Here is a 23740-nt window from a genome sequence, read left to right on the forward strand (position 1 = left end):
GAGGAAGCGGACTAGAGACCTACGAAACGCGTTGCATTTGTTCTGGAGTACGAATTAAATCTTGTTTAAACCATACATAGTGGTTGTGTTTGGTTTTGGGGAGGTAAGTCCACCCTTTCCCCCCAACGTTTATCTGTTTGAACTTATGATCAATTTTTACTCTGCTGGTGCCTCTGTTTCCATTGGAATTATTGTAGTACAAGTGGCACAGTCACTGTAGACTGTAACTTCCTCCCCTTTCTAGAAGGAGGGGGAGCTAGCACAACATGGGTGAAGGGGCACCCTGGGCACCTCTTCACCCTTGCTGTACGATCTGATCTGCATGCTTGTTCAAGGTATAGGGCTAGAAGTAAAAACACAGAATTGTTGGAAATGCTAGATCAGAGGATTATCAAAGAAAAGGTTTTAACTTTAAAGTGTACCCGAGGCGAACCTCGAGTACAAAAAGACATAATTACCTGAGGAAAGGGAACCCTCTGGATCCTATATAGGGGCTTCTCACACTGCCCTCCGGACCAGTTACCAACTGCATAACCCCCTCCCCCCCAAAAAAAACCCCAACAAGGGCTTCCTTAGATGCAAGCAAGGCCGCATAGCACCTGCGCAGTGAGCTGGAACATGCACAAGTTGCTCTGTGCAACTGCAGAGACTCAGCCCCACTTGTGCCAGAAGAGGCGCGCAGCCTCAATGTTCCGAAAGTTCCTGGGCAGTGGTGGAGGTCCGGAGAACAGTGCTGGAAGCCTCTGGAAGTCCCAGAGGCTTCCCTCTCCTTAGGTATGGACTTGCTTTTTCACCTGAAGGGGAAACCTCAGGTTTGCTTTTTAACTTTTACTTGTTAAAATCTATAGAAACAGAATCAGAAAAAAAGAGCCAGTAATACAAAAAGACATAACTACTAAGCAAACCAAATGTTTCACTGAAATGGTAATAAAAAGAAATGAATAACATTTAGTAAAGGGAATATAATATTCACCGTACTTCAGTAATAACCTCAGTAAGGTGCATAAACAGTTCCCTTTAATTAATATTGAATGATAAAATTAATACCTGCTGTTAATGCACAGAGAAGCAAAAGTCTTGTCATCTGCAGCTTCATGATTTCATCCAGCTGTCTGCAGTCTGGTACTCAGCATTACGCAGCTCTGCATGAGAATAGAATAGTCTGGTCACTGCCTCCTTCTTAGCCTCACTGGACCAAGACTTTGATGTCACAGTCACAGAACACTCCTCTGTAGTTTCTAACTGAGGCTGATTAATACAGTGAACTTAATCTGTACAGTGCCAAAGCATCCATTGACATGAAAACATTAAGATTGCACCCGGCCAAATGAGAACACAAGGTGACACAGGAACATAGTAAACTGAGCAGTCATGTGTCAATTGCATTGCGTCACAACAGACAATATCTTCGCATTCCAATGCAATGATAGTCCTATCAGGCTTTTTCTCATTGAGCAATCTGTGCGTTTGGGTAACGCGTGCATTTACAGTGAGAGTGAAGCATACTTAAATTGTACAGTATGCTTCACTGTATATTAACGCACATTGTGACTTTTTGGCATTGTTGTAATAGTATTGCAATGCATACATGTCGAAAGCATCTTTAATAAACAAAACCCCGTACAGTTCTTTCAAGCAAAGAAATTGCATGAAAAGCAACCAGTACTAAAAATGGTAGATTTGTAGAACTAAACACAAGTATTTTAATGTAGGAAAAAAAAAACCTCAGCGCATGGGTCCCAAGGGGCTGCTAGACCCCCTTTTTGTTAGCCCACTCTTCCTATCTGCAACCTAGGAATGTTGATATTAGGGTTGAACTTGAATTTTTCCAATAATTTTAGCATAAAATTTTAATTTTTTCCTAATTGGAAATTTTCACAAAAATAAAATGACATTTTCACAAGATCCCCATTTGTTCAAAACCTTTTTGAAAAAAAGTTTTCTTATGCCCACAGACTTCAGTGCATTGGTGAAAATGTGTTTTTTTCTTTCTTTGTTTTCTCTCATGAAGGACAGTCTTATTCCTTTGTGTGTGAACAATTAGCTGGAATCACATTTTTCAGAAAATAAGAGGGTGCGTTTGTTCTATTCTGATTCAATAATTGTAAAAGGTTTATGTAAAAAAATTGCAGGTGTAGGACAATAGATGGAAGGCAAGCATTAGGGACTTTAGACCTGCTCCTTAGCAGGTCTGTGCTAATGCTCATGCATCGCTTCCTGCTAGTGATGGTAGTTACGAGAAATTTAGATGACACAGCGTGACCGCGGTGGAGAGGAGTGGGCTTAACTTACCTATGCCACCACCTATAGCTGATGCATTTCACTCGTGGTCCACATAACTCCACTGCTTGTAGGTTAGGGGAAGGAAGTAGTGGAGTTTAGCGATGGCTCTAACCTCCGATTTTCGGTTCGCAAACATCGGACGTGAACATGCGAAAAAAGTTCGGGTTCGCGCAACCTTTTCAACCGCAATACACTTCAATGGGGATGCAAACTTTGAAAACTATAAACATTTATGCTGGCCACAAAAGTGATGGAAAAGATGTTTCAAGGGGTCTTACATCTGAGTTTTGCTTGGAGGAATGGGATACACGCAAAAAGTCCCGGGGAAAAAATCTGGATTTGACGCACAGCAGCGTTTTAAGGGCAGAAATCACATTGCATGCTAAATTAGAGGCCTAAAGTATTTAAAACATCTTGCATGTGTATACATCAATCAGGTAGTGCAATTAGAGTATTGCTTCACACTGACAGACCAAACTCACTGTGTAACGCACCGCAAACAGCTGTTTGTGTAGTGATGGCCGTGCTGGACTGGTGCGCACGATGGCGAGAGTGCAGGCGATGACGGTTTTCAAGCCCATATGGTCCGGCTGAGGTAGCTCAATGACAGAACATCAGTGACTGTCCAGCTGATTGAATTTGGTATGTCCACAATGAAGCAAGGACCTTATTATCTTGAGTGTAATAAGTGCTGTGCTGCCACAGGTTTTAAGGAATCATCTGCTTCTGCTGAGAATTGATCCCACAACTCTTCCTCCTGGTTCCTGTTCCAGTTCACGCTCCTCCACAGCTTGATCCACCACTCTACGCATGGCACGCTCCAGGAAGAAAGCATATGGGATCAAGTCGCTGATGGCGCTTTCACTGCGACTCACCAGGTTTGTCACCTCCTCAAATGGCCCCATAAGCCTGCAGGCATTTCGCATGAGTGTCCAGTACTTCGGCCAGAACATCCCTATCTCCCCAGAGCGTGTCCTTTGACTGTAGTTGTAGAGATACTGTTTGACGGCCTTCCCCTGTTGTAGCAGGCGGTTGAACATCAGGAGCGTTGAATTCCAGCGAGTCGGGCTATTGGAAATCAAACGTCTCACCGGCAATTTGTTTCTCCGCTGACATCCTGTAAGCCTGGGTACTTAGACACAAATCTCTGAATTATGAGATTCAGCACATGTGCCATGCAGGGTACATGTGTCAACTTTCCCAAATTCAAAGCAGAAATGAGATTGCTGCCGTTGTCACACACCACGTTGTCGATCTCCATTTGGTGCGGGGTCAGCCACTGATGCACCTGTTTGTTAAGAGCAGCCAGGAGAGCTGCTCCAGTGTGACTCTCCGCTTTGAGGCAAGACATGTCAAAGATGGCGTGACACCGTCGTACCTGGCATGCAGCATAGGCCCTGGGGAGCTGGGGCTGTGTAGCTGGAGAGGAGATCGCAGCACCAGTAGAGTTGAACTGCCACTCGGACAAGGTGGAGGAGGATGAGGACAGCGAAGAGGATGTAGCAGGAGGTGAGGAGGTGGCAGCAGGCCTGCCTGCAAGCCGTGGAGGTGTCACAAGTAGGTCCGCTGCATAGCCACGTACTCCCTGCTTGCCAGTGGTCACCAGGTTGATGGGCTGTGTAAGTAATGTACCTGCCCTGACCGTGCTTAGTGGAACAGGCATCCGTGGTCAGATGGAAGCTTGACCCAACGCTGTGTGCCAGAGATGACACCACTTGCCTTTCAACTTCATGGTACAGTTTGGTTATCAACTTTTTAGAGAAATAATTGCGGCCTGGTATCTTCCACTGCGGTGTCCCAATGGTCACACATTTTTGGAAGGCCTCAGAGTCCACCAGCTGGTATGGTAACAGCTGGCGAGCTAACATTTCCGCCAAGCCAGCTGTCAGACGCCGGGCAAGGGGGTAACTGGCAGACATTGGCTTCTTCCGCTCAAAGATTTCCCTCACGGACACCTGGCTGCTGCTGTGTGCAGAGGAGCAGGAACCGCTCAAGGTGAGAGGCGGAGGGGAGGAGGGTGGCTGTGATTGTGAAGGTGCAAGTGAGAAAGCGGCTGAAGATGATGCACCTAAAGGAGGAAGAGGAGAAGGAGGGTGGCTTTGCTTTTGTGTGCTGCTTTTCCTCTGGTGCTCTTCCCATTGCAGTTTGTGCCTTTTCTCCATGTGCCTTCATAAGGCAGTTGTCCCTACGCAGCTGTTGGCCTTTCCACGGCTCAGTTTTTGCCAGCAGAGAGAACAGATGACATTGCTCTGATCTGAGGCAGACACACACCAAAATTTCCAAACCGCTGAGCCCCCCTGGGGTGATGGCACTATGTTGTCATCAGCAGCTGACGTTGAAGGGTACGTTGGCTGGCTGTCCATAGGTGGCGATACATGGCGCCAGACACTGCCACCAGCTGTTTCTGAAGACGAGCTCCCCCTACTTCTTTCAGCAACTCATCTCCTCCTACTCCTCTCTGACTCCCCCTCTGAACTGTCCCCTTGGTCATCTTGTCTCTTAGGATCCCACATGGCATCCGTATCATCATAATCATCATAAGCACCCTCCCCAGCTTTGCTTGCCTCAGACACCTCATAAACGGCACCAACAGCAGGTACTTAATCATCCTCCTCCTCACACGTTATGTCCATAGTGTCGCCTAACTCAGACTTATGAGGTGGTGTAACTTGCTTAGCGCCTTCATCTTGTTGTAACAATAATGTCTGTGAATCAGTTAATTCCCCACCAAATAACTCCTGCAAAGTGTCAAATGCAGCGGATGTGGCACTTGTAGTAGTGCTGGTGGCTGCAGAAGATGAGGTGTTCTGTGTTAAATGGTCAACCACGTCCAGACAATCTTGGGAGTTGATGGGAAGTGCCATCTTCTGAGCACTATACTTTGGGCCAGGGCCGCACGAAATCACGTCAGCACGACCTCGAACAGACCTGCCGGTGGCCTGCCTCTGGCTCTGCCTGTTGTTTTGTCCATATCAGGGGGGGGGGGGGGGGGAAGTGAAATGTATGCAACGACTTGACTAATAGAATGTGCAGTCATACAGGTGCAGTGAAAGGTATGAAGTGACTGGTATTACAATACAATGTGCAGCTGTCACACAGGTGCAGTTAACAGGTATGCACGGACTGATATATTACACAGCGTGTGGTCACACAAGTACTGTGAACAATTATGCAATGACTAGTATTACAAATTTGCAGCTGTCACGCACACAGGTACCGTGAACAGGTGCAGTGACTGGTATATAACACTGCTTGCGGTCACGTAGGTAGGTAGGTGCACTGAACAGGTAGGTATGCAGTGATTGGTATTACAAATGTGCAGCTGTCACACACACAGGTACCGTCAACAGGTGCAGTGACTGGTATATAACACTGCTTGCAGTCACGTAGGTAGGTAGGGAGGTGCACTGAACAGGTAGGTATGCAGGGATTGGTATTACAAGTTTTCAGCTGTCACACACACAGGTACCGTGAACAGGTGCAGTGACTGGTGAATAACACTGCTTTCGCTCATGTAGGTAGGTAGGTGCACTGAACAGGTGGGTATGCAGTGATTGGTATTACAAATGTGCAGCTGTCACACACAGGTACCGTGAACAGGGGCAGTGACACTGCGTGCGCTCATGTAGGTAGGTGCACTAAACAGGTGGATATGCAGTGATTGGTATTACAAATGTGCAGCTGTCACACACACAGGTACGGTCAACAGGTGCAGTGACACTGCGTGAGCTCATGTAGGTAGGTAGGTAGGTAGACTGAACATGTGGGTATGCAGTGATTCCTGGTCAACACACTGTTAAATTGTAATATCACCCACTTGAGCCATAGGGAAACATGGACATTACCTTGCACATTCAGTTGTAAACTGACAGCAACTGGTATATTTCAGTTCTGACAAAATATTGTCAGAATTGGAAGGGATCACTGTAGGCAGAAAATGGTGAGCTTCTGAGAGGAACTGACGGTGAGGTTAGTATGTAATATTCATTTACGGCTACATCATGTGTTTATTTTAAATAATTTTACTCACTTCAGGTTCCCTTTAAGACCGTCTCTGGTATTATACTCCTCCAAAGCGCCTTGAGCTCCACTTTCAGCAGCTAAAGTGCTCAAGCTGTGTCCTATTCAATCACTGCATTTGAGCGACGTACTCCAATGTGCAAAACAGCTACCAGGTAAGCCACACCCATGAGTATCCATCGATTAGGACAGTACACACATACTTTGCATCTCAAACCCTCTCTGAGCTTCACCACCCCCCAATTTAAAGCAAACAAACTCAGAGATATATGGAATCTGCCATAATGTCTTGCCATAACATTAGTGTCTATGATTGGCTATAACTTGTGAGGCCAGGTTTCAAATTGGTGGATGTTGGGATAAAGGTTAGGCATTATGATGCAGCGCAGCAATACGTACTCAAAAATCTTGAGCATCTTACCTGCCTGTGTGCCTGTATTGAAAAATGTGCGACACTGCAGTGTTCTGTTTATGGAGAAGCCATGCTGGTGGATTTGTCTGCCATGCGTATGTATAGCAAGCACACGTAACACAGAGAGCAAAGAGCCTGCCTTTATGAGCTTCACAAACTGACAGATGTGCTTAAAGTAATTTTAATGAAATTGCCAGCAGTAATAGACAGCTTGATGAGCAATGACAGCATGGATTTAAAAACTAAAAGTGATCTCAACATCTCCTTAAAGCCTTTGCAAACTGTAATTTAAGTAGCAAGAAAATATAGCTCATTAAATGATGGATCACTTGTCTGCTCAGTAGCAGTCAAAGCAGCTGTGTGTGGGGAATGATTTTTCCCCTTCTGTACTATAGCAATTTTCACCTGTCAGCGCTCCTCCCATTCATTCGCCAATAACTTTATATCTACTGATCACAAAGAAATGATCTATAGCTTGTTTTTTCACCACCAATTAGGCTTTCTTTGGGTGGTACATTTAGCAAATAATTATTTTATTCTAAATGCATTTTAAATGGGAAAATTAAAAATAAAAAAAATTGAAAAAATTAATTTCTAAATTTTCGGCCATGATAGTTTTAAAATAAAACGTTCTACTGTGGACAAGACCCACACATTTTATTTGCCCATCTGTGCCAGTTATTCCAATATTTTATTTGTAATAAAGTGTATTTTTTCCTGTTTTGCAGCCATCACTAATTACAAGCCCATAATTGCAAAAATAACAGTAATATTCCCCCATGACATACATATTAAAAAAAAAGTTCAGTCCCTAAGGTAACTATTTATGTACTTTTTTTAATTGTCTTTTTTGAATATGTTAATGTTTTAATTGGGTAACTATGGAAGAGTGGGGGAGGTAAGGGGTTACATTTTAATGGTATGTGTAAGGTTTATAAATAAATAAATATGCATGTAGATGTAATTCTACTTTTTGGCCACAGGATGTCCCCACACATTTTGTTCCTGCGCATACTGTTAGTACGCGAGAACAGGAAGTAACGCGTGTATGTGTTTGTTACAATCACCACAGGCATCTCATTGATGCCGACGATCATTGATACGGCTACTAAGATCAATGAATAGGAACTGTGCTCTCCATTCACTGATCTCCCCACTAACGGGAGGCAAGGAGAAGGCATGCAGGAGTGAGCACGCGGCGGCCATTCGCTGCAATAGACGAATATCTATGTCCCTGGGCAGGAACTGAAGTCCTACAGGACGTAGATATACCATCTTTAAACACTTAAGTGGTTAAACATTTTCCTTGTAATCATAAAGCATCACTGTAAAGTTTTGTATTTTTTTTAAAGTTTACATTCATTTTTTATCTTCTTAAAGGGAAGGTTCAGGGAACTCTTGAAAAAAATACAGCCCGTCCTCCGGGCTGTACTGCGCAGGCGCAGAACTCCGATGACGTCAGCGCGCCGGCGTGGGACGCAGAAGAGCCCGGCCATGGAGCGCAGAAGAGCCCGACCTGGCAGCCGGCCTGGCCAGGTCGGGTCGGCCACCGAAGACGACCGGAAGCCTCTGGAGCGGCGGCGAGGGCACCTCCTGCCTGCCACGGGCTGGAGGAAGCCTCAGGTAAGTGGATAGGGATTTTTATTTTTTTCAAGGTTTCCCTGGACCTTCACTTTAAGGCAGGCAGCACATGGCAATTTTACTGTTACTACTGCCGGGGGAGCATGGCCTGTTAACCCACTAGCGCCAAATGCGTTACCATAGCAATGCCCTCGTTAACCAGGTAAGACGTGTAGTGCTAATGGGTTAACGTGTGGTTCTCCCCATGTTAGTAACAGAAAAAGCCATGCCTGAACATGGCAACTGCACTGTTGCATCAGGCCCTTTGAACATGGCATGGTTGTTGGTGCCAGAGGGACTGGGCTGAGTTTTTCAGAAACTGCTGATCTACTGGGATTTTCACTCATAACCATCTCACTCAATATATATATATATATATATATATATACACATATATATATATATATATATATATATATATATATATATATATATATATCTATCTATCTATATATATATATCTATATATATATATCTATATCTATATATATATATATATATATATATATATATATATCTATCTATATCTATCTATCTATATATATCTATATCTATCTATATCTATATATATATCTATATCTATATATATATATATATAATATGTGAGAGGTCAGAGGAGAAAGAACAGAACTGTTCAAGAATAGCGATGGCTAAACATTCCACCAGGAGAACAGTTCCCGGCGAACTTCCACTGTTCGCATTTAATGCAGACTTTTTTGTCAAAGGTTTGCATTCGCATTTAACATTAAAGTTAATGGTCGCCAACTTTAGCGGTTAATAGCAAAGCACCCTAGAAACACCAGGATATGTTGAGGACAGTGGGAACGAGAGGAAAATCATTTTTTCAAAAGACCTTGTACTTTTGGATAAAATCGATTTTAAGATTAGAGGAAAAAAAGTCTATATTTAAATGCGGTAAAATGACAGATAATGTATCAACATGTACTGTATATAAACGTAATTTATATCTATATATATATATCTGTGTGTGTCTGTGTGTTCAGAGTGTGGGAGATCCCCACAAAATTGAGGTGGGGTCCCCCCTTTGAGCCATACAGGCTGGGATAGCCAGAATGAAAAGATTTATGTTGGCAGCAGCCGGTAGAGATCATCTATCAATATAACGAGGCTATTGGCGTGGGACTTTTCTGGGGATATTTGCTTGGGAACTTTTTTTTTTTAAAGTGAAGTATTTGTGGTTAAGGACTGTTTTTTGTGGTTGTTTTATTTCAATTTAACTCTTTATGGAAATAGGTAAGGGGTACTTTGTACCCCTATACTCATTTCATCTAGGGAGGGGGCTGGCATCTGGGGGTCCCCTTTTTGAAGGGGACTCCCAGATGCCACAGTTAACCCTCCCCCCCAGGGCATCATCACCCCCCCCCACCTCCTCTTGGGGCACCGGAGTTGGGAAAGTGCCCCTTGTCTATGGATCGGACAAGGGCTCTGGGGGAGGCTTTCTCCTCCAGAGCCTCCCATATCACATGGATATTGCAGGCTGGTAAAGCTCAGGGTGCAAAGCTGCACGCGGCCGTAGCTCCACATTCTGGCTCTCCCAGCCTGCATGGGTGACAAGGGGTTAAAAAGGCTCAGGAGGGGGTCCCCACATTTTTTTTTGGGGGGGGGGAGGGGGATTTCCAACACTGAACATATAAGAAAAAAATACATTTTTATACATGTACCGTATTTTTTGGCCTATAAGACGCAGCTAGGTTTAGAGGATAAAAATATATATTAAACCTTGTGCATCCATGGTGAAGGGGCATGTTGTGAATTATGCCGCCTTTGAACCTCATACCCCCTTGTACCTCTTGTATCTCCCTGTGTCTGTCCCCCTTCTGTCATCCTGTGTCCCCCATGTGTCCGCCTCTGTCCTCATTGTGTCCTCCCTCTATGCTTTTTAGTGTTCCTGTGTCCTTCATTTGTCCCCCTGTATCCTCCTCTGCATGGGCACAGTACAGGGAGTCCCCGACATTGCGGCAGATTGTAGGCTTGTATTGGCAGGTGTTCACAAGACAGGAACTTCCTGCATTTGGACTATAAGACGCAGTGACTTTTTGGGGTGAAAAAGTGAGTCTTATAGTCCAAAAAAACAGTACATCTCATTTTACCACATTTAAATATAGATTTTTTCCCTCTAACTTTAATAGCGATTTTCTCCAACTACAATGTCTTTTTGAAAAAAAAAATACTTTTGTTCTTACTGTCCTAAATGGTTTGCTCAGTGGTGATAAGTGTAAGCTTTTGTAACATGCAAGAGACTAACCCCAAATCCACAGCCAAAGTCTGAAGAACTATCTTCAGTGAAAGAGAAACAGAGCCTTAGATGAAATGGGTAATGCTGGGAATACACGGTTCGTTTTTGCCTTCGTTTAAACCTTCGATTCGTTCGGTAAACGAATCGAGTGTTGAAAACGTATGTGAAAATAGTCATAATCTCATTATAGTTTCGATTAATAGACCCCAAAAACGAACGACTAGTGATCGAACATGTTTGATATTATCTCTCTTTATCCATCTAATCGAGCCATTGGTAGGCTTGATGGCTGTTCAGATCGATTATATATTCGTTTATGCTAGTCCGTCCCTGTAAAAAGGGATTTTCGTTTCGTTTCTTTGCAGCCTTCGATCATTGGAAAAACGAAACCATCAGAATCGGAAAAAAAAACTAAACCGTGGGTGGTGATATTAACCGTATGACTGATTATTTCGGGATCGAAAAGGACAAAAGGCACAATCGAAACGAAGGTTTAAACGAAGGCAAAAACGAACCGTGTATTCCCAGCATAAGGCCTACTGTGAGAGCTTAAATCCACAGATCTGTGGTTAGTTCTCCAAGAGGTTTGGAACAATTTACCTCCCAAATTCCTTGATGAAGATGTGGGTAACTAGAAGTATTGAGGTTCAAAAAGTAAAATGTAGTCAAACCAAATATTGAACTGATAATTTATTATAGAAAAATTGGAAACGTAGCCTTCTCCACCAGCAAGCACACTGCTAATAATAATGACATCAACCTAGTTAATAAAAATGATCATGAAGTCAGAAGTCTCAAACGCTTGACACCACCCCAATGGTAACCATTAACCCCACACCAAAAAAAAATAAAAAAATATAAGAGCCAACTTATGCATGACATTCTGGGACCATGTCCCGCTTTTATTAGTTCAGTACTAAAATATAAAATGTTGAACATATACATTTTAATCAGATACATTTTTCATATTACATAAGAAAATTTCATAACAACAAAAGACAGCTAGTAAGTGGCAAGCTTCATGCAGGACAAACAGCTTTAACAGTTCACACAAAAACAACTGTTGTCCTGGGTAAGATCTGAAGCAAGGGGGATTATGTTACCCAAGGACTGGATATACCCGTTTTTTGTCCTGACAGAGTAAACTTGAGAACACAGCTTGGTTTTATTGGTTATGCACTGCATGCTTCCAAGCAAACAGGCAATGTTGGATTTGTTTTATATTCTTGTCAGAAAGCTCAGTACAAAAGTGATATAAAACAACACTTTATTTAAAAAAACTACGATTTACCAGATAGCAATTCTGGAGAGACTTTGCCAGGTCACACTCACCTTGCAAACTAAGTAGTGTGAAGGGAATCAGAATGAATAAGGTGTAAAGAAGCAATAATGAATGAGGCAAAGCTAAGGGGAGGGAAGCACAGAAGTGTGTTCATGCTAGATCCTCACACTCCTCTGTGCGTCGTTTATTCCTCTCCTCCTCCCCCAACATGCCCATAATCACTCCTTGAAAAATATAACTTTTGGCTAAAGTCAAATTGTTAGACAGAAAGGCAGGCTTTTTGCAATGTTCTCTGCTCTTTCCTACCCTATTCACTCCCCTTAAGAGGAGGAAATGGGAGGGTGATAGGAGGGAACATCGCAGCAAGCCTGCCTCTTCCTGCCTAACAAGTTGACTTTAGCCAAAGGTGAAATGTTTTCTAGAAGTGATAATGGGTGTCGGGCGGACTGAGGAGAGGAACGGACAATGCACCTAGGTATGTGGATCCAGCATGAACAAACTTCTGTTCTTAGCTTAGGCAGCTTTGCCTTAGGTCAGGTATCCTTTAAACAGTCAGTCTTGCTACATACATAAGGTAAAATTGCACAAATAGTTCAGATACTGCAACGTGTGTGACCAGAATAAGTTGCAAGGAAAAAGTCCTTACAATTAATAATTTTACTATCCTTTTTCCCACATACATTTTTGGATAATACCTTTTGATCGATCTACTGTAAAGCAGAAAAAAAAAAACCACAGATTTTTTCATCTGTAGGGAAATGACACTTTTATGCTATTTATTATACATTAAACCACTACTAGTCAATATTCCCTACATCACTCAATGGAATTGGACTGTTTAATGCAGCTCTAATGACAGGGTTATCCAGCTGCTGGCACTCATTGGTTCATGCAATGCAGTTTTAGCATTCTTTCCAACTAAAATCTGTGCTAGTGAAATGTAAAACTACATAACCGTTATGCCAAATATTCAATACTGCTTGTTGTGAATTCAAAGCTTTGGTAACACTCATCGTTTTGAATATGGTCATGTGTGGCCTGTTTACTGAGGATAAAAAAAAAAAAAAAAGCACATTGATGCCGTCAGTGTTCAGACTATGGACATTTACCAAGATTCTCCTAAACTGGAGAACACTGGAAAATATAAGACCTTGTTCACACTAATGGATTTGAATGGCATCGCATTTGTCCTGTGTTTTGGGGAGTTTTTTGTGATTTTTTTCTGCATGTTTAATTGCGCTACTGTTTTGTGTGCAATGTGCAAATCACGTTTAATACAAGCCAATGTAAAAATGCTGGGAAAAAAAAAAAAGAAGAAATTAGTTTTGTGCAAAAATTGAAAATGGCATAGTGTAAACGCTGCCTTAGTGACTCTTTAAACCTGGTCTGTTTTTTTAACAAAAACCTCAAATGCATCCCTCACCTGGATTACTGAGAGTTTAGTGAACCTGCAGGTTGTGTGGCTCTAGGCACCTACACACCCCCAGTATGAACCTTTGTAATAAACCCAGGCCAGGCTTGCAGATCACTTATGTTCTCCAATGATCTCCAGCCTTGGAAAACTGAACTAAGTAAGGCCCATCATTTGCAGCTCAGCTTAGAGAGCATAGACTGGATATTGGAGTATCCCTTTGTCCCGTGGAATGGGCTGGCTAGGGGTGGTCAATGAAATATAAAAAGCTCAGAGTTGATGCAGTATTATGTAAATTTTATGTGCAGCTTAAAAATTTACAAATCGAATTCCACCTCAGTATGACTCGATTGGTCCATTTTCAATTTGCTTGAATTAACATACAAACTATTTGCATGTCATTAACCATCAGTGCAGCTTGTTTATCACAACCTATGTTCCATCTGAATCGAAGCCATTACAGTTCCCTAAATACAGTATGGATGAATGAAAAAAACTCATTCTACCTTGTACATGGGTTCTCTGCCACTTTCCTACACCTCCAATATCCACATTGCAGAAAAACATGAGCAGGAATCAAAGAAAAAGATTGCAAAGCCACAATTAGGCATAAGGGAAACTGCTGAATATGTGCTCACTTTGATCATTTGGACCTGAATCTGCTTTTTAAAAAGCATAATCTTTTGGTTTGCACAAATATTTAGCTGTTCTTGATTGCCCATATATTCCAAACCTGATCTAAACCTCCATCCACTTGATCTCATCTCTGCCAAGTTCTGCATACCCAAATACAATGGAAATATAAAAGAACCATGTCCTTCCAAACATCCAGATCCGGTTGCTTCACAGCCTGAAATGAAGACACGCACAAAAATATTTCTTTCAGATGTATTAAAATGGACCCAAACTAAAAATACAAGATTTCAGAAATAAATTCTATTTTCTAAATTATAATAATAAATAGCAGCCTTTTTTCAGCTGCATGATGACAAATATAAAATATTTTACATTTATTGGAGAAACCCCTCCCTTCCTTTCATATTGCCGGCAAATAATCCGGCAAACTGGTGGAGTAGATAGTGTCCAGCAAAGGAGAAATTGCTAATGGCTGCCACCTGTATAGCCCTAGTTATGCAAAGAGGAGGGTGAAAGGCATGCACTGAAATGCTCATAGGCTTGAAGAAGTGTTTATTTATATTTGCATGTGTCAGAGTGGTGCAACTAAATATTTTGAATTAAAAAAATGTTTGGTTTGGGTCCGCTTTAAGTCAATGCAACTTATAACCACTGGAAGTTACAATAGTAAAAATTTAGGGAAAAAAAACCCCCAGAAAACATATAATAGAATCACTCAGATGGTTAAAGAATCACTCTCTCTAAAGCACCGTATACATAGACATTTCTGTCACCTGGCAGGGATTGGTACTCAATCTTTTGGCCAACAGTGCAGTGCCGACGCTGTAGAGGTAGATCACTAGCTTCCAGGCTAGCAGCATAGAAAAACGTAATACCCCATTAGGTCTCAATAGGGCTTTGCCAGAACATACTTGGAAGGTTCAAGGATAAATGGGTAAAGTTGTTAATGTCAGATAAGAGCAACATTTAATATCAACAACAAACCGCATATCTGATGGAAGATCAAGTCACCTCACCATCCAAAGAACTTCATACCTGCAATAAAGTACAAAGGTGGTAGCATCCTGTTGTGGGAGTATTTCTCTACACAAAAGACTTTGGAACTTTTGAGGATAGAGGGGAAAAATGGATGGGGCAAAATACCATTAAATGCTTGAAACAAAATTTGCTTTACTCTTCCAAAAAATGTTCAGCGTGAAGACGGTTCACCTTCAACCTTGACAAGGATCCAAAGCGCACAGCAATACTGAACACAGAATGCAAATGTTCCTGTGTGGCTTAGCTAAAGCCCAGACATAAACCCTATAGAAAAACTGTGGAATAACTTTAGATTGCAGCCCACTACCACCAACCAATAGGAGTAAGATTGAACAGTTCTGTAAAAAATACTGAACAGTCTTGATGTGCAAAGTTGGTAGAAAAATGTCCTAAGACTCAAGGCAGTAATTAACACATAAGGTTTCAGAAAATAGTGACAAAAGGTGGGTGATACTTTATTTCCTTTTTTTCTTAACTGGTGCTGTTAAATCTTTTACATGGCTGTAACAGGATGCACCAAGTAAGCACAGATCTGAGCACATTTGTTTGGTTTGTGAGTCATTATTTCTGCAGAATGAATATTCTAAAGGAGGCATTTTTTTTCTATACCCACTAGAACACTTCATTGATTTCATCTTGTTTTCAGTTTCATCCCGGATTAATAAATACCTGAGGCAATATAAAAAAAATATATAAATTACCTAAGAAGGTGAAGCCTATGCATCTCTGCAGAGGCTTCCCTCATCCTCCTGGCCACAACCATTGCCATGGGGACTATATCCAACAAGAGCTTGTCGGATAGGTACACGTTGCCGGGCTCCCCACCGTCTACAATTGTGGCTATACTGTGCCTGCCCGACTACAGCCAAGCCTGAGCATAAAGCAGAGGCCGCAGGCATGGCCATACTCACACAGGTGCAGTACAGCTATGGGCAGTGGCGGTGGTCTAGAGGAGGATCCAGAGGCATCCCTCTTCTTACGCATCTTTTTTTTTATGCCGCTTTGGGTTCTCTTCAAGGAATCTCGGCAACCTTGGACACCTGTACATATGCTAGATAGCTGGCTGAGATGGCCCTGACTGACAAGAGTCTAAAATGGGTACAAGGGCTTAAAAGGGATTTAGAGCTGAAGTAAAGGAATGGTTTTATACATACCTGGGGCTTCCTCCAGCCCCATGCGCTTGGATCACTCCCACGCCGCCGTCCTCCTCTGCCTGCAGTGCTGGTACCGGGTTCCCCGCACTTCCGTCAGTCGGGGCCAGTCTACTCCAGAGAACTGCGCCCTCTACACATCTCTCCAGCGGCTGCTGGAGAGATATGCAAATAGTGCACTTCTCCAGCGTAGACTGGCCCCGACTGACGGAAGCGTGGGGACCCGGTATCAAAGCTGCGGGAAGGCTGAGGATGGCAGCGTGGGAGCGATCTGAGCGGATGGGGCTGGAGGAAGCTCCAGGTATGTATAAAACGTTTCCTTTAGTTCAGTTCTATTGAAGTACTGGATGCTTGGGCTCAGCACCCACAGGTTAAGGCACCCGCACCTTGGGTAAGGTGTACCACCTCTTCAACGAATTGTCTTTAGTTCAGTTCCGAGTCCATTTAACCAGCTTAGCGGTATGGACGAGCTCAGCTCGTCCATGACCGCCACGCTGGATTGCTCTTGATTTCCATAATTTTTTTTAAAAAAACATGCAGCTAGCACTTTGCTAGCTGCGTGTTTATACTGATCGCCGCCTCTCGCCACCGATGCGCCGCTACCCGCCACGTAACTGCTTACACAGGAGTGAAGTGTGTCAGCAAAGCTCTATCCTTCTTAAAGGCCTGGGGAGATATACTATATGGAGGTACTATATGCGCAAAGCACTAACATGTGCATTAGTGAATATTCTAATATTGTGTCCGTTCTGTGCTTCTGCAATGGGGAAAATAAGTGATGAGATACATAATATTTTTTACTAGTAAAATTCACTTGATAGCATCTTGCACTGTTTGTGATTTATTTTCTACATGAAGATATGTTTAGTTCCAAAACTAAAGCAGATTTGAGTGCAGTTGCACTTTTTAAATTATCTTTCTACAAGATTTTTTGGGGGGATGGATTGGTATAATTATAAAAAAAAAAAAAAAAAAAAAACACTTACCACAATATAGTGTTACATAAGTGCTGACTTACAATAAAACGCAAGCTCCTTCCACCTAATTTGTTCCGCCCAATTAGTTTTTTTATTTTTTAGTTGGTCGGTGGAGCACATTTTTAACCCTGTTCTAAGTGGCTTCAGGTTGGAGAGCTTTTAACCCACTTTCCCTCTTAGCAAAAGGGTTAAAACGTTGGAATACAGATTTAAAATAAATCGTGTAAGTTTTTAGATGGCCATATACTATATACCAACAACTCAAAACAGCAAATGCCTGCCTGATGGAGGAAAAAAAACAAAACAAAAAAACTGGCTGTTTAAAAAATGTACAGTGTATGGCCTGCTTTAGATTATCTGTGAGATCTGTGATTGCTGTCTGTGCCCCTTTGTGCAGATTCTCTTCATTTTCTTTCCTTGTAGCAAGGTCTCAAGCAGCTATAAAAATCTGACAGATGCTCTAAACTTTCCCCCCTCTAAAAAGTTACAAAAAGCGGTCTACTTTAAATCACACCCGAACTGAGATGATAAAAAGGCTGACATTTATTTCCTTTTAAACAATGCATATTGCCTGGCTGTCCTGCTGTTCCTTTACCCCTAATGCTAGGTACACACAGTGCAATTTTCTGACAGATTTACTGTCAGATCGTAAATTTCCAACATGTCCGATCTGATTTCCAATCGATTTTTCATAGAAAAACATAAATCAGATCGGACTTGTTGGAAATAATCGATCTGACAGTTAATCTGTCACAAAAATGCATTCGTGTGTACCTAGCATGATACTTTTAACCAAAGACCCTGAACAAGCATTCAGTTTCAGATGTTTGACTGATGTCTGACTGAATTGGCAACATTCTTGTTTCAGGTGTGTGATTCAGACACTACTGATGTCAAAGAGATCATCAGGACTGTCAGGCAAATGGCATTGTTTAAAAATGAAATGAATATGGCAGCCTCCATATCCCTCTCAGTTCAGGGCAGGGGTACTTTAACCATGACTCCCGATCTCTAACATGTTGCAAAGCACTACCACAAGATCAGTCACCATACCTGATATTAAGCGGTCATTATGAAACTCTGGGATATTTGCAAGACAAAAACTTTAATGCTGGAAGCGCCAGATGGGGATCATTCCAAAAACAAACATATCGGGATGTCTTCAACAACCTCTTCAGGCTTTGTGAGTAAGTAAGTAAGTGTCTACAATTCCAGTTAATCCAATGATTTCACCTCTGCATAGATAGTTTGAAGGCTCCTACAAGACACAACCCTTTTTTCACCCGTGCAGCCTCTGAGTCACTACTTCCCGGTACATAATTGAAATGTAAATAAGCAATAAAAAGAGGACAAAGAAATCATCCATGAAACCCAAAATACCAAAGAGAGCTTCTGGGATAATGTCCAACGGTGACACTAGATAGAAAAAAGCTCCCAGCAGACAGAGGATAATTCTGATACGAAACATCCAAAAGAGGCCACCCACTGAAAACATCTCCCGAAATGCGTGGCGTAACAACGTTGGCAGATCCATGATTCTTTCCATAAGCTGGAAAATAAAGAGAGAAATCATACACTTTAGCTGCAGAAAGCGCTTCTAAGAAAAAAAGTGATTTTAGCCCTGTAATTACGAAGCTGGTAAATTATATTTTTATATCGGTGCCTGAAGATGGGCTTTAAACAAACTAGAATAACAGTGCGGCAAGAGTGTTCAACTGTGAGGCAAATGTGTGGAAGATGTTAATAGTATGAGTAGATAAGCGCTCTCCAATGCTTGTACGTCTAAAAACAGCTGAGATAAACAGCCCCCCCCCCCCCTTCAGGGAAAGACTCACCAGACTTTGCGGCCTTCTGGGCTCGCTTTCGGGGTATTGGCCACCCCGCTGCCTTACTGGCACTCCGCTGTACAGTATTCCCAGTCTGCGTAGGCAAAAAAGGGGGTCTTTCCCTGAAGGGGGGGGGGGATTGTTTATCTCAGCTGTTTTTAGAAGTACAAGCATTGGAGAGCGCTTATCTACTCATACTATGATCATTTTTTGATGGTGCACGCATCCAGGAGGAGCGCTCCCACTGACATTGATATTAATTGTCTGAAATAGGACGTGACGGTGTTCTATGTGGTTATTGCTTGTATTGGGACGAATATAAACACTTTCTGCTCCGTATATGAGCGCAGTATTAGGGTGCTTAAACTTTGTATTTAAATGTGTGGAAGAGAATATATGTGTATTGTGTCTTTCTCTAGAACTTGTCAGCACCCCCCCATGTACAATGGGTTAGTGATCCAGTATCTAATCCAGGAAGCTGTGGCCGTAATTTCCCCTCATCAGTAAGTAATCACAAGTGTAACTTGATCTCTCAGCTGTGTCAGCATAGAAATTTGGCAGTCCTACGCACAGCTAATGTGTAAACACAGGATGTTAACCCTTTGTCTGCTTCCATGAAAGCATGAAGGGATGGGGGAATAGCGTTAACACCACCCAGAAGTTTGCGCCGAAATTTGGCCGCCGCCAATTCAAATGTATGCTTACTGGGATGGCAGAGTTACGCACCTATATACAGAAATACATAGTTTATAGGAAACTTTTTGATGCTGAAACCAGGGAAATTAAAGTAAAATTGGGTATCCTGAATAAAGTACAGAATTACATTTTATTATAGATGTAAATCTTGTAATTCATAAAAAGATTATTGTAAAAGCAACAAAAAAACTCAACAGTGTACAGTAATTCTTAATTATCATTTACCATATTTTTCGGCATATAAAACGCTCCAGACTACAAGACGCACCTAGGTTTAGAGGGCAAAAACCAGGGGAAAAAAAAACAAAAAAAAAAACATACATACATATATACATACATACACACACATATACATACATACTAAACCTATTGTGTATAGAAGCGTGTTGTAGATGTTCTCCAATTATTTTGTACCTCCTGTGTCCAATTGTTCCCCCATGCGTCCCCCTGTGTCCTCTGCTGCTACCCCTGAATAATGTAAAGCAGCGGCAGCAGGGCTCACCTAATCCATTGGCTCCAGCGGTGATCAGAGAACTCTCTTCTCCTTCATGGCTCACATAGAGCTGGCATCTGCTAATCATGCCATCAGCCTAAGCTGGATCTAGGGTAGCCATGAGGGCGATGACCGTTCTCTGATCACCGCTGGACCCGATGGATTAGGTGAACGCACTGAGCTGTGCTGCTTTACATTATTCAGGTGGAGAGATAAACATTACAGGGGCTCCCTTGTAAGCAGGGACTTTTTCTCCCTATTTGTTTGGGGAAAAATGTGCATCTTATATGTCGAAAATACGGTAGATAGGGCATGGTGGGACTTCAGATGTATTGTGCACTTTGTTGAAGATTTAAAGAAGAGCAAAGAATTATATGTTTCTTCTAAATGGTCCAAGAATGGAAAGTGTACTTACAGAACGAGGCTGCCCAGAAAACCTCCTATTGTAATGATTAACTTCCTGAAATAGGTCTTGTGCATCTTGCTGCTCAGCGATTTGAAACAATGGAAATAACAGAGTTACCTGAAATCAAGAGTTCTGTTAATTATCTTCAAAAATACACCACATAAAAAAATGTTGTTAGCCATGTCTAATATTACAGTTTTCAATACAATTTTGAAAAAGTGTTCAACTTTAGTAGAAATCTATCACTGAAAGTGCAGAAAGAGTGTTGGAAAACATTTCAATGTATGGATAAAACTGATTATTGCCTGATCAGAAAATTGTATTACATTATTTATAAGCCATAGAAACATGTGTGATCACATTTACCATGAGTCTTATACAACACTGTAAACCTGAAAGGTCATTCATGTGTACATTTTGACATATCCATCTACATACATGATTGCTCGGAGAAAAATTTCTGCAACATTGCAGACTTAGGAGGTGCATGCTAGATATGCTGAATGATATGCTAGCAATTCCGGTTTGAATGCATACTGTATATAGCTTGGAACTAGACTATTTACACACATTTCCTGTTGATTTTGAATAGGCCAATTGCAAATGTATTTGATTTGACTAAAAGCTGTAATAATTAGCATCTCATTGACTATTCATGGTGATCACCACCCCTCCCCGTCCAGCACATAAATCAAAATGACATCTTATGTACAGTGATATATATGTAGAGTAGTGTAAGGAACATGGAGGAAGCAGCTGCGGGTAGTCTGGCGTCCTCCGCAGCTGCCTCCATTCCGCTGCCCCCATTCCGCTGCCCAGTGTGTCACCCGTGCCTCTGGCGTCTAGCACGCCGAGGACGGGTTTGTCAGCTGCGCATAGGGTTGTTGTGACGCGTGCGCGTGCGCACTGTCACGGCCTTTATGCGGCGAGGAGGCGGCTCAGCTGACCTACGGGTCGGCTGATGTCACGCCATGCGCATGCCACTGCTGATTGGCCGGACGCAGGGGGGCGTGCTGCGAGGTCTCCTCGGGCTCTTGCTGCGAGGTCTCCTTGGGCTCTTAAGCCCGGAGGATTCAGTCCTTCTTTGTCTGCTGTTGCGTATGCTACGCGTTAGCACTCAGACCTTAGTTAGATCCGGTGTGCTTTGATCCGGGAGGAAACCGGGGATTTCACACAGACTAGGATTTATTATTGTTATTGATATATTGCTTGATATCTTGTGTATGACTCTGGCTCTCTTCTGACTTCCCTTTCGCTTAACGTCTCTGTACTTTAGCCCATCTGATCCTGTTGCTAACTCTGCCTGAATTACCTTTAGCCTCTTGCCTGCCGATTTTGTACTGTATCTTCCTGTCTGTTGCCAAACCGATCTGTCTGACTACTCACCAGTGAACCCTTGTCACTGGTGAGGTTCATTACTGACCCACCAGCTCCTCTGGTGAGGACTACTGTATTGATAGTATCCACCAGCTCCTCTGGTAATAGGCTTCTGTACTGATAGTGCTCACCAGCTCCTCTGGTGAGGGCTACTGTACTGATAACATCCTCCAGCTCCTCTGGTGCAAGTCGCCGTACTGATAGTTCCCACCAGCTCCTCTGGTGAGGGCTTCTGTACTGATAATACCCACCAGCTCCTCTGGTGAGGTATTTGCTAGCTATCAAGTACTACTGTTGCACCAAGCACTATTCTTTGTATACCTCCTGTGTGTAGCTACACCTGTTACATCATCTGTATTTGTTGTCACGGCAGCTTTTGATATACCAGCATTATAGGTGATTCTGCAGATCACCTTATAATCAGGTATATATCTGCATTATAAGTGATACTGCAGATCACCTAATAATCAGATTCTGCCTCTTGAGGATAAAGATCGTTACAGGTAGGTATTTTATTAGAAATTCCACAAAAAAACTTTGCTATGTGGGTAATATTAACCACTTCGGCCTACAGGCCATTTTATCATAAAGCCAAAAGCCATTTTTACCTGTCAGCGCTCCTCCCATTCAATTGGCCATAACTTTAACACTGCTTCTTACCCTGGTTTCAGAATGATCAATATCTTGTTTTCCCACAAATTAAGCTTTTTGTGGGCTATACTTGTTTTCAGTAATTACTTTTTATGGACGAATGCAAGAAAAAAAAAAATAGATGAAAAATACACTATGTATCTACTGTAAATAAAACCCACCCATTGTATTTGTCCATTAGTCCTGGCTATCACATTTAAATTATGTCCCTAGCACAATGTATGGCAACAATATATTTGTTAATAAAAAAGGTGTATTTTTTCAGTTTTGTTTTGGGGTTTTTGTGTGTCCCGTCAATGGCAAGCCCTTATCTACTAAAATAAAAGTAATATACCCTCATGACATGCATATTAAAGAAAAAAAAAAAAAAAAAAGTCCCTAAGGCAACTATTTATGGATTTTTTTCTTTATATGTTTGCTTGGTTACTTGGGTGGGAATATGGCTTTGGAAGGGATTAATTTTAATATTTTATTGAAAGTTTGTGAAGTGTGCAATTTAATTTTTCGCCACTAGATGGCGCTAGGTACACAATCTTGATTGGGCATGGCCCCTGATCGGGTTCATGTTCATTCATTACAGTCACTGTGATTGGTTTGGGGAAGCCTTGTGTACCTTCCCTAATCGCCGTCATGGAGATGCTGCCAAGTACGAGCGTCGGTCACGTGTGCACCCACCGTTTAAAACACTGGGTGTGTATATGTGTCCAGTTAGATTTAAACAGTGCCTATCTGGATGACTATATTTGTCCAGATAGGTTGAAGTGGTTAAAGGAATTGTCAGGCAAAAAAAAAAATAAAAAAAAATATGAGTTCCACTTACCTGGGGCTTCTACCAGTCATCCTGTGCCCTCGTAGTCACTCACTGCTGCTGCTGCTGCTGCTGCTCCAGTCCCCCGCCACCAGCTAGTTTCGTTTTTGCCGACCTCGGAGTCGGTGGGCCGCCATGTGTACATTTGCACGCATTCCCAATGGTGCACGAACATTAACACTTACATTTTTACGCGTTAGTGGTGCAATGCGTAAAAATGTATGCGTTGCACCACTAATGCGTAAAAATGTATGTGTTAATGTCCCTGCACCAGCAGGAATGCGGAACAATGTACACAATGCGCCCCGCCGACCCCGAGGATGGCAAAAACGAAACTAGCTGGCAGCAGGGGACTGGAGCAGCAGTGAGTGACTACAAGGGCACAGGATGGCTGCA

At 42.4% G+C, this 23740-nt stretch overlaps 2 protein-coding genes across 7 annotated transcripts in view; both read right to left on the reverse strand.

Moving 5' to 3' along the window:
- The window catches only part of SPINK2 (serine peptidase inhibitor Kazal type 2), a 53550-nt gene extending 35325 nt beyond the window's left edge, over nt 1-18225 (reverse strand). Inside the window, exons 1-2 of the mRNA XM_068234277.1 lie at nt 18141-18225; nt 1048-1142 (exon numbers count right to left, since the gene is read on the reverse strand). Of these exons, the coding sequence (XP_068090378.1) occupies nt 1048-1096 (49 nt within the window). The 5' untranslated portion in view covers nt 1097-1142; nt 18141-18225. The remainder of the gene's footprint in view (nt 1-1047; nt 1143-18140) is intronic.
- The window catches only part of LOC137515237 (E3 ubiquitin-protein ligase RNF170-like), a 37558-nt gene continuing 31991 nt past the window's right edge, over nt 18174-23740 (reverse strand). For all 6 annotated transcript variants that reach the window (XM_068234271.1, XM_068234274.1, XM_068234273.1 and 3 more), the window contains 2 exons: nt 20518-20625; nt 18174-18636 (listed from right to left, as the gene is read on the reverse strand). In XM_068234271.1, the coding sequence (XP_068090372.1) occupies nt 18367-18636; nt 20518-20625 (378 nt within the window). In that variant the 3' untranslated portion in view covers nt 18174-18366. The remainder of the gene's footprint in view (nt 18637-20517; nt 20626-23740) is intronic.

This window comes from Hyperolius riggenbachi, chromosome 1 (assembly GCF_040937935.1).
Source record: "Hyperolius riggenbachi isolate aHypRig1 chromosome 1, aHypRig1.pri, whole genome shotgun sequence".
Classification (NCBI taxonomy): domain Eukaryota; kingdom Metazoa; phylum Chordata; class Amphibia; order Anura; family Hyperoliidae; genus Hyperolius; species Hyperolius riggenbachi.